General features: G+C 43.6%; 1 protein-coding gene across 1 annotated transcript in view; it reads left to right on the forward strand. All coding sequences in view use genetic code 11, as the record gives it.

The window, feature by feature from the left end:
- EGR_07535 (Feline leukemia virus subgroup C receptor-related protein) overlaps positions 1-11102 on the forward strand; it is a gene marked incomplete at both ends in the record, with an annotated part of 30235 nt that extends 19133 nt beyond the window's left edge. Inside the window, 8 exons of the mRNA XM_024496784.1 lie at positions 935-1048; positions 1379-1459; positions 2577-2680; positions 4704-4814; positions 5833-5938; positions 7279-7390; positions 8391-8434; positions 11028-11102. Of these exons, the coding sequence (XP_024348789.1) occupies positions 935-1048; positions 1379-1459; positions 2577-2680; positions 4704-4814; positions 5833-5938; positions 7279-7390; positions 8391-8434; positions 11028-11102 (747 nt within the window). The remainder of the gene's footprint in view (positions 1-934; positions 1049-1378; positions 1460-2576; positions 2681-4703; positions 4815-5832; positions 5939-7278; positions 7391-8390; positions 8435-11027) is intronic.
- Positions 11103-12011: the final 909 nt, after the last annotated feature.

Below are 12011 nucleotides of genomic sequence, written 5' to 3' on the forward strand. Positions count from 1 at the left end.
TGTCATTCGTACATGCGTAAATCAAGAAACTCAGTTCTACAGACGACAGTTCAAAGTACCGGAGAGACTATGCTAACCTGTCACATGATATGAGTTTGACCTGAGCTAACTTCAAGGTAGTGGATATCTCTACATCCAGCTGTCACGCCATTTGTATCATATCGCTCATGGTAACGCGATGAAACTCATGAACGCGCATCGTGGGTGAGCCAGTCTTTAACCCACTTCCTCTTTGACATCAGAGCGTTACGGTGAACCATGTAGCTTTCCCTTGCCTCCCAGTAAGGCCCACTAATATCGAATGATGGCCTTTTACTAGTGTACAGAAGGCCTGGGAGGCTGTAGGCACACCCTGAAGCGCAGTCCATCGTTTGCATAAATCACGCAACTAAAGCTACGCAAATTCATCTTTCTCGGCTTCTTTGATGCCCTCACCTTTACCTCCTCGTTCAATTGACTTTAAATTAATAGTGCCTCAATTCCAACGCTTCATGTCCATTTGTGAATTACGTGAGGTTTGTTAGGCATCAGGAGATCTTCATAATCCTGTGTCATGCTGGATATAAAAATAAAGCGTATTGTCCGTATCCATAAATTCTCGATGCGATGCTGATGCTGGTGGCTGTCGGTTGTTAAGCTGATTATTATGTAGCATTTAATTCGTTTTTTTTTCTACAAATTACCTGAGAAGTAATGCTGTATTTTTTTTAAGTCTATTTTCCGAAATAGATATCTGTAAGGTGATTTGACACCCAACATTCATAGTCGCCTCTGTCCTCCTCATCTTTGCTTTTTTTCCAAAGAGGACTGCTTCCCGCTCGGACTCCATCAAACGCTCTCCATTAGCTCATGAAGATGCTAAAGCAGCACTTAGGTGACTTCTTGTCCATGGTTAAGTGCTTTTTTGAGGCATAGCAATTTTTCTTTTGGAAAGACTGCACAGGGAGCACGAATGGAGTTGCCAAATCTTGAAAGGTGCGTCAAGAAATCGCCTTCCGGAGTGAAACAAATCAACGTCGTAAAGGATGGCCGAATTGAAGCGATTTCCGTATGACATTTACTAGTTTGAATCAGTCAGCAAAGTTTAAATTGGAGTTGACGGGGTCATAAAATCTTGACATGCCCTCCACCTGGAAGGGCTTGTCTTTTTTTGTTTCCACAGGTGTCATTTTAAATTTTCTAGCTTTGTGACCTTTCAACCCATTGGTTGAAGGTGTCCTTCTCTTGCTGTTTTTGCAGCAGCGCCAGCTAAACGACTTCTCATGCTTCGCACTCATCTATAGAACAACGCCGACGTCAGCCGTTGGTGGCGTCAATATCGAGTTAGACCTCCCTTCTGTGATATCTGGCTGATTTAATCTCTTAACATTCTTTCTAGACTGGTGACCAATTCTGCACTTCTCCGGGTTCAGAAGACGTTGAAGGCAGTGATGAGCTGTCCCTGAATTTGAGTTCTGAGGTCAGCCATAAGAGGCCATCTTTTTGCGGTTCCATTCGCTGATTAGTTGTTGAGACGATTCACCGCAAACATGTTAAATTAAGGTGTTTTGAAGGCGTGCTTTTTTGCCACTCTGTGCTCACTAAAAATATCTCATCAACCAAAAGTTGACTGTTTATCAGGGCACTCTTCTGTTGGGAATGTTTATAACCCCAGAAAACGTTCTTGTCCCACTTTTTGGGAGTTTCCTGTATCGCGCCTGACTGCTAGACATTCCAGAACAATGCAAGCCCTGGTAGTCTCCAGTCCTCTGCCAACAGGTGCGTGCTAGCGCGTTGCGAGCTTCTGGCTTACTCACATTGGTCGGCAAGGGTGTCCATTTGTTGAAGGTCTCATCTCTACTTATCCTGTTTGAGAAATCGGTAGGGTCTGCCATCACACACAGCAGTTTGGAACACCATGGTAGGCATGAACTCGAACTCGACCAGAAGCACATTGACCAGAACCTGTCTTAGCATTCTTCACATAAGTGGATGGGCATGACAGCTGACATGCTGGAAAATCGCGAATAGGGCACTGTAATCCTTCCGCTAGTTTCGAAATTCATCTTGCTAAGGCATTTCTCCATCTCGTATTCTTGATTTAAATGCTTGTTCCATCGCATCTACTGGTTTGAGACCCGCTATACCCGAGAAGAATAAATCATTTCAGGCTCAAATAGGACAATGCAATAAAGTGACATTTTCCATTTCTACTGTTTGGTGTCATGACATTTTGGCATTATTTTCGGTCAGAAGAAATTCAGAATTTGGAGCATTTCACGGTTGCAGGGAACTTTTCAACGTCAAGTCCTCCTCCTCCTCCTCCTACTCCTCCTCCTCCATCAGTAGCAACATCATAGTTGCTATTTCTATTTCCGCATTATCTTCTCAAGCTGGCTATTCATCGAAGCTCCTCTTTTTTAGAGGATCAATCCCGATCCCTACGGGAAGCAGGAGACTCTTAGGGAGACGATAAATACCCTTGAAGACGTAGCAGACAATCTTTTGGGCCTGCCCTTACCCACAACAGCAAACTGTGATTCCTACTTTTTGCAGTCGTGCAAACCTAACTTCTGGTCCTTTATTTCCCCCTGTAGACGGAGCAAGTAGCTATCGGATGGATCGGGTTCAGCATGGTGATTGCGGGACTGGTCGGTTCGATCGTTGCAGGGGTGGTGCTCAAGAAGACTGGCTTGTACAGGTGAGTGGGAAAGATCGACACCGTCATTTATCATTCAAATGAGCTTATAAATATGATCGGTTGTCAATCTACAATGAGTGGTCAAAATGCTTCCTTCCATATTTTGATGACACCTAGTCACAAATACGGCTGGTACTACATTTTGGACTTGAGGCAGTCATAAGTCAGGGTATAGGTGCATCAAAACTCGCGTCCAACTTTTCCCAATGCAGTCAGCGTCCTCACAGTAAGCAAATTGCTGAAGAAGGTAACATTTTTGTTCCGGCCACATCTTCTACCTATGCCTGAACGCTACCCCCTTCCTTTTGCAGTCATCCTCAACCCAAGGTACTAATTTTCCACACCAATCTGTTAGAACGCCAGACTGCTTAGGCAGAAATAATTCCACAGCACAAGTAATCACCTCCTCCACTATTATCCCTCACATTGCCTGGGTTCCAGTTCATTTCCTACGATGTGTCCCTATCCCAATCACCCGTTGATAGAATGCCTCTTCAATTAGCCGCAGAAGTTACCACATTCAAAGGCTCTCATATGGTCAAAAGGATGCCTGTTTCTTGCATTTCCGCTTCTCCACAAAGTCTGGGAATGCATATTATCAATTCGCCAGGAATGGAACCATGATGGCGGTTTTCACCTTTAATTGGTGCTCAAAATGTTCACCAAGAAACCGATTTCGGTGTCAACCCTCCCAATGGGGTGATAAAGTTCCCTGATTTATTTAACACCACGACTGAAAGTTACTCAGAGAATATTCGCAAGTTTATGGACAGACGTCGGTTAACTGCTTTGTAGCAAATTTTTTACCTTTTCTGCAGTGACGCATCACATCACGCCCAAATAACTAACGTGACTGCTTTCTAGTTCTTTCCATAGGCACTGTAATCCTCCAGCCACACTTGAAATGTTTTAAGCAGTGAGGCTTACGAAAGGGCAAACGCAGAAGTGGAATTTTGATTTTAATCTAATTGCTGAATGAAGAAGTGCTTTTTGATGTCTCCACTGGGAGCCATTGCCTGAAAACATCTTTCTGCCAATCTCCTTCAATTTTGTCGTCTATTGATACTTAAGGTTACAGTGGCAATGCTTTCACTAATGCGGTTGACTTCAGGGCACACTTGAAATTCTCTTGAATCCACTTCAAAACTTTTCATTCCGCAGGCGAATCCTACATTGCTCTCTCAAGATATTGTCGTTTAGCTGGCAAAAAAAATTACTACCAGTGGTTTGAGCGTGTGTGTGTGTAGGATTTCGTGGACTACACACTGTAGCGCGTCGTCCTTCGATTGCTTGTGGATTTTTAATCTACAACAAGGTAGTACTGCTTTGGCTAGCTACTAGGGTTATGGAAGCGAATTTACCATCACTGGCCAAATACTTTATGACTCTTCTATGCCCTCAACTGCCATTGGGCTTTGTTACAGTCACTTCGATCCTTACCCAAAAAAATTTGAAGAAAATGCAAGTATTCATAATTAGAACACATTATACTTCAAATTCAGGTGACCTGTTTTACACTCACGAATCGGTGCAATCAGATGCCATGACGTTTCGTCACATATATGTGACGCCTCAGTGCTGAATGTGATAACGTTGTCAAACAAATGAAGAGAACACCAACACTCTTCACGCGGATTTGCATTTTAATTATGTGCATAAAATTGATAAAACAAGGCTAGTTTAGTCCTACCGATAGTCAGAAAATGCAAATATTTGAGCCGTCTGACTTCTGCTTATTTTAAAGATATTTGCCAACCTCCGATCCATTAAAAGGCGTTAATGTCATTCTGTGCTTCGGAAAATCCCAACGTGCACCAATATTGCGTATGTTTGAAGCGGTTTTGTTCTGCATTTCCCAGTGCCTTTGCACCCGTTTGTACCTTAGCCTTTCGAAATTGACCAGCGCTATCGCTGTCAAGTGTCGACAGTGAGGTGATGAGGACAGTTATGCAGTCTTATGTGCTATGGGTCTGTCTTCCCCTATTGAGGATAAGGCAAGTGCTTTTTTTCCAATCTCGTTTAGGCTCGTCTTGATCATCTTCTACTTCCTCAGTGTGATCAGTATGGGAGCCTTTATGGGAAGCCTTTACAGCAACCTAATTGGCACCGTCTTCCTCACTATGATCCTCCTTGGGTAAGTGAAATAACCACTTCTGGTGTGTTATCATCGATCTTTTACCGGTAGAGACATTTCAGTGACACTTAGTGTAACCTGCCAAAATTCTAATCGCTGAGGTGCTCTATTTTGAGATAAGGGACGGAACCTCTAGACCGCATGGAAGGTATGGGCTGGGTCACGACCTACCGTGACTCAGAACAGGTGTTCCGAATGGGAAACACCTTCACGGAACATCCTTTTTTCTATGCCTGTCAAGTTCAAATACTCCAATTTGGCATGAAAGTCTCGTGTGGTAAATCAATTTTTCACATCACAGAGATTGAGGATACTCCTTGACTCGTTTCTTCACCCGCCTGTTTCAGGTTGTAATTATCGTCTTTGGGAGGACGGTTTTTAAGATATCTCTTTTGGAAGATTTAGTTGTGTTCTCCCTGAAGAAACTCGGAACAGTAATCCGGTCGGATTAGACTTTGAGAGAAATCCAGTGGTTGACAAGTGTGGAGCTAGCTAGTCAGAAGGAGGAGTTCCCTCCTGGCCTCCTAGTTGAGGGTAGGGGACTATGAGAAAGGCTCCAGCTATTTGAAGCCAACCAGATACTTTGGTGGGTAGATTCCACCGCATGCACTCCATCGGCGAGGGTAGGAGGGGAAATTGGCTACTTGAAGTTCGTCACCAGTAGTTCCGCTCCTGACAAGGGCGAGAAAGGCTAGAATAAGTACCTTGATGCTGTTTAAAATGCAAGCCTCAGCGACCTCTATGATAGGTTCAAGGAATCCTCTGGTTCGGCTCAATGAATCCCATTCTAGATGGTTGGAGGGAATTAATACCAGAAAACTTCGTCTCGCATCCAATGCATTCACCAGGTCTTGAATCGTCCTTTCCCATCTCCTTTATTTCGGTTAATCTCGTGTTCGCTGCAGTCTGTCGTAAATTCGCATGAGGTTTGCAAAGTCGCGCTATCAACAGTTTAAAGTTTACCTGGCTAAAATAACTCGTATTTAGTCATCCTTCTTATTCTGCCTCACCTTCACAGCTTCTTCCAATCCGGTTTTCTGCCCCTTGGATTTGAATACGCGGCAGAAATCACCTACCCCATCGATGAGGGTCTCACCTCAGGAATTCTCAATACTTCAGCTCATGTAAGTTGGATTGTTAGATATGACGTCTTCCCCCTCTTTGTTCGTCGCCTTCCTAGCTCCCTTGAAAGGTGAAGCTTAACGTTGGTGTGTCCGTTTGGTAGGCTTGGACCGATGTTGACTTTCAGAATCTCCTCACCTTAGTTATGTGATCAATCTGCAGGCTGTCCACGTCGGCTGATTTCCACTGTTGTTGCCGACGTTTAAATAAAATTCACAGCTATCGCTAAGCAACCATCAGCTCCTCTGCTTGCTACTTCGATCACCAGGATTGAGCAGATTCTGTCTCTTGCTACCCTCATTCGTAGTGACATGATCGGGAATTGAAACTTTTGGAGGTAGTGTCGAAATGGGGATGAGATTGCCACTTGTAGGTCAGAGAGCAAAAAGTTGTCTTCCTCCTCGATTGTCTTTGATTACCGCATCACCAACCATGACTAGACAGCTTCAAGTAGGCATGCAACACCCCTACCGTTCATTGCTTGGGTAATCTGCGATTGGAATAAGTCTTGCTCCCCCTCCTCCTCCTTCCCATTATCTCCTCCATGTGACTTAGGTTTCGTGGACCGACTTCATTGTACAGTTTCCGAGTTGCCCTTTAAGGGATTGTCAGATTTCCAATCCGTGAGGCAGCCCTGTCTTGACCACACAGCTTCTTGCAACCGGAGAGTCATTAAGCCTTCATGCCGCGGTTATAGTTCATTTCCCTGCAGGCCTTGTAAGCAGTTATTTCATAGCCAGCTTCGCCTCACTACTGATCCCAATACGGAGCCCATTGGTAGGCAGCCTCTTCTGAAGATAGACTTTACGGGCTCTAAAATCCACAGCAATACCATCTACTGATGTAATGTCTGGCCAACGATATCAAAATAACTTCATTCCTGTCATCACTCCAGAGGAGGCCAAAATACAAGCAGCCAAATCGTGGCAGGCCATGGAGACTCCTCAATTGAAGTATTAAATCAAATCGAATGTAACTCTTCCTGTAAGACAAAAAGAAGGACCATCCAATGAGGTGTCACTTCCGAAGGCATCAATTCATCCTGAATACACGATGGTAATAAGTTGATCTTGTGAGTTTTGTGTATGGAACATGAGTTGAACAACGCCAACGAATAGGCCAAACGCGGACTCATTATTTTTCCTCAGCATGGGACATTTGTTGCGAAATTGTTCCCAATCAATTCTTTTTTAATTTTACAATTAGTACCTCTTGAATCACGGCAGCCTTTTTAAATAGTCCTAGCACCAATAAAACTGGGCTTTGCATGCCTTTCTACTGCTCTTTACTGGTACCTCCCACTCAGTGTCACTTCTCTTGACCGCCTTATTTGGCCGCGCAGATATTTGGCATCATCCTAACCCAAGTCGCAACTGCTATGATCGGCAACTACGGCGCCCTCCCGACAAACATTTTTATCCTCGTCTGCATGGTAATTGCCGGTGTGCCTGCCTGTAAGTTACTCCCTGGTCTGCATTCTGTCTACTCATTCGTTTTATTTGCTTTCGGTGTCATAATCCCCTTTTATTGTTTATATAATTTATTGATGACTACCCAATGACAGCCTTCGCTATGATATTGGCTGAATTCAAGGTCACTTGTTCAAATTCGCCTCCCTTTAGAGGTCACTTTTCTCATCTGCCCTATTAAATCAGTCTTTCGAATTGTTGAGGCTACTGATCAAGCTGTTAAGTACCTTTGAAACTTTTTAGTTTCTAGTCCATTTAGCACACCCATTTCACTGGTTTATGCAATTCACCCCCCCACTTTGTTACCACCGAGACAAGCAGTTTCATGTCATAGTATCTTCTTGTCTGGTTAAGGCATTAAAGCTAATTTTTGTATTCTATTCTTGCCTTTAACATCAGAGACTAGCCTAGAGTCTTCACCCACTTGTGGTATTACACTGGAACCGCTGAGACGTCACCCCAGGGTCTAAGTTCGTTACAAAACCAGTTTACCAACTGCACAAAATTGCTTTCATTCATACGACTTGTGTGAAAAGGAGGTACGTAATGAATGTGGATTCACCCTCGCCGGCTGGTGTACACAATATGCGTACACATTGACTCATCGTCTCTGGAAGGGTTGAGGAGTTTGGAGGTAGTCAAAGCACTGGTGTGGTGGATGTAGAGTTCTCTGAACGGTTCAAGCACCGAAGGGAAAGCTCAATCACTGACCCAAGAAAGTAGAATAGATGAGCTTTAGTTTGGTGGAGTGAGTGCCAGATAGGTGCCTAAGCAACCATTAACCGAGGAAAGTAGGTGCCAGCATGCAGACTTTTGTGTTGAAATCTAAAAGGCTCTCTTGATGAGGACAGCTGCTTGTCATATCATAGAGGTAGGCCAGCGCACGTAAAAAACATTCTGATTTTTAAGATGGCTTCCCCATTCCGCCTTCTAACACCGGCGTCTGCTCAGTTTGACCTATTGCATTTTTTGTCATTGTCCACAGGTTTCATGAAAGACGATCTCAAACGCCAACGTGCTCATGAAAAGGTGAGTCGTCTTATTTTAACTGGCCTTGTCAAGGGTCCCACCGATTGTTTCGTTTAAACTGTAGAAATAATATGAAAACGCGCTTTTTTGTGCCAGACTTTTTGCTAAATAGTTGAGTAGCCCACTTGAGGTATAAATTGACAGCGCATGGCACCCGGTGGTCTACCCACCCACGTCTGGTGCAACTTGCGTCTTCCGGTTGACTATGACAAATTTGGTTAAGACAAGTCGCAGTGCACACTAACTGGTTGATGTTTTGTTCTCTTTTTCTGCGAAAAAGCTATGTAGTTGGTTTTTGGTTTGAGGTTAATTCGATTTTAAAAACCCCCTAAGCAGGATTTAAATTTGTGACAAACAACAAGTCCAACAAATGGCCACTGATGGCCACTGAAGACGAAGGAAGTCACAGTGCTTGGACAGAAAATATATTGCCTACGTATAGAAGGGCTGAGAGGCTTCCAGCATGTTCTGGAGGTAATGCCTCCCGTCGGATGTACAATGGCGCGGCCGTAAGTGTCCAGGTAACTAAAATGAGAAGTTGAACAAACAACCGAAGTATTGCAGAACCATCTGAGATGCTTGTGGTGGTCGACTCTCCTTGGAATGGAGCAGTTTAAGCATTCTAAGGCATGAAAAGCCTACCACGTATTCATGCCTTTGCACCAATTAGATGTATTGTGGGGTCAATCAAAGGAGATTGGATTAGCTCGTCCTTGTTGGTCCCGAGGTTAGTAAGGTCAAACGCAAAAGTTGTTGATTAATTGCACTATTTTATTTTTTTTATTTAAACTGTTAATTAGGACTCTAAGAAGCGCTATGAACGCCCAACCTAGAGGGTCTTTCTGTCCTTTCCTTTTGGTCTGGCTCATTGATGTACTACCTCGTACTGCCCATTTTAAGGGGAATTTAACTGCAAATGTTGTGATTGCACAGGTGTAGAGGAATAAAGCGATGTGAAAATTGGTGTGTCGTTGGGATATTTCTGGAGGTATTAAAAGCGTGTGGTGGAAGCCTAACGTCTTTACCAATAGAGACTGTCTCGAAGCAATACCGATCACAATGATTATCCTATTGTATTACCTGTTTGTCTGGCATTTACCATGCTTTTTTCCTTCCCAAATTTTGACTTTATTTAATATGTTACCTGTGCGACTTGCAGGCGGAGGTGGAGAATTTGGGGTGTCACATGTGTGTGACACCGTTGAAGAGCATATTAAGGGGGTCCTCGATGCATAGGTCTGCCTTTTGCATGCCAGATTTCGTCGTCGTTCAGTCTGAGAATACCTCGTGAGGCGAGAGGCCATGTAGCAAATAGCCATCACTTCCTGCCGTATTGAATGATTCAAAGATGCAAACGGGTAGAGCACTCGGGCATTTGTTGTGCAAAGCAGCTCATCTTAAGTATGATTGCAAACGAGCAGTTAGAACCTGATGAAATTTCAGTTTTTAAATTACTTCAGGAGCACTTTTTCCTTGCTTTTAATGTTTACTAGCATCAGTAGGAAGTAAAAATAAAAGTCTTGATCCTGGATGGCTTTTGGTGCACGATCCCATGGTCTGGTTTGGTGTGATACGGCCCATTTCTTTTACTGGGCCGGAAAGCCCCGCCAATAACGAAGGCATTTACCTTTCCTCCACTTCGGGTAGTTAAAAACACAGAAGGCTTTTTTTACTGACTTTTAACTCAAAAAAACTATTAATTTAATCCGAAAATGCAGTCCAGAGCTCAAGCAGAAGTCGGCTAAATAGTGGATAAATTTACCGCTTTATAGTTAGTGCCACAGCTTTGTTTTATTTTAGTCGATTACATAGCGCCCCCAGTTCTCCCCGAGGTTATAATAAGTTAAAGTTGCATTGGAGGAATATACTACTTACCAACATATGAGTAGGGACCTGGGAGGCTGCTAGCACTACCCTAAGGCTAGGCTGCCGAGTCGAGATATTACTGCGGAGACTCACGTAGACGCGCAGTTAAACAAAGTACCAAATCACCATTACCATGATACTGCCAATCACATGTCAAATCCGATTCCTGAACAGTTCTTAGCCTACACTTTTGTTTAATCATCAAAACATGAAGTGACCCCCATCACTGATTGGTTAATCCGTGAGAAATGCATTTCACTTACCTATTTATTAATTCGCAAGGCTTAAAAATTCTCAGTGGTAAGTTAAATTGCGCGACGTATCGGTTAAAACCCCTGTTTTGTTTTAAAACGGCTGAAGCCCTTTGGTGTAAAGTGGGCGACTGTCGAGCACGCAAGGGGTACACAACACCAGGGCAATGGGCAATCTCATTCTCCTATTCTAGAGATTTTGTCATTTATTTGCGCTTTAGCTGGTCATGCTGTCAAGTTGAGGTGTAGTCGCACTTATCATGACCTGAGGAAGAAGGCATGTGTCATATTAGTGATGCTAGCCCTAACCAAGTAAGCACGGGGATCACATGTGTGACGCAGGTGATAAACGCTCAAAGTCCATTTTTGATACAATTTTTTTCCCAGGAGACATTTAAACAGGCTTTGCTTGTAGAAAAATGTGGGGCTTACAAGCAGTGGGTCATTGTTATGCATTTTTTTACTGATTTTTACAGATGCGCGTTGAAGTGGAGGCCAATTCTGGTGACGAATTTAAGTACTCCAGTATCAGCAAAACCAAGGATGTCTAGAGGTCACTGCCCCATATATTATGTCACTACTCCATACTGCCTACCTGACTCCCAACCGTTGTGCTAAAATTGTTTTGTTTTGCGAAGTCTTATCAAACAGAATGAGAGGATATTTTTCCAATAAATGCTGACTTTCTGATGGATTGGAGGATGGTGAAGTGGTTGGAAAAAGTGCTACTAAGCTGCCTCGCGTGGGCTTTATCAACCTGATAGGGATAACGGGAAGGGAGAGTGAGGGGGTTTCGGCGGGGGCAAGGGGAAGGTGATGCTCTTGCAAGTCATTCTGCATCGATCAAGACGAGGGTTTCCACGTTGTGTCGTAACCGTTGTTGTGCTAAAGAGGCTTTGGAATGGCTGAGACGTGACCGCCTTGTCATTAGCCAAATTCAAAACGAGTTGGTGATGTCGGATGCTATTTATGAAACCGTCATGAAGCATGTGTCACGTATTTGTGACGACGGACTCGTATGCTTGAAACACTGTTTTGGGCGGTGTATAATAAAAAACCTCTTTTCATGCACATAATCACCATTAGTCACCTATTTCACATGAAGATGGAACCTCTGTTGTCCTCCCAAATCCAGCATGTCACAAATACGTGACACGTGAAATTTTCCTATTGGCAAGCACTGTGGCTGCACCACTGCCTCCCTCGCATGCAGATTGATTGAAAGTAAGAAACTGAGGTAACTGCATGTTATTTTTGTTTAGGAGTCGATTATATTCTGTTATGTCTTTTAGCAGCAGTTTCATTGGTGTCCTGGTAAAACAATAAAACTTCTGGGCCATGGTGACCGATTTCCCAAATGACCTTGTAAACTGGGAACAAAAGTGAAATACCTTTTTATTAAGATGTTGATATAGCGATGATTAAAGCGACTTCCATGGAATAAGGTTTTGTTTGATTGG

This window comes from Echinococcus granulosus, assembly GCF_000524195.1.
Source record: "Echinococcus granulosus chromosome Unknown EG_S00080, whole genome shotgun sequence".
Lineage (NCBI taxonomy): Eukaryota > Metazoa > Platyhelminthes > Cestoda > Cyclophyllidea > Taeniidae > Echinococcus > Echinococcus granulosus.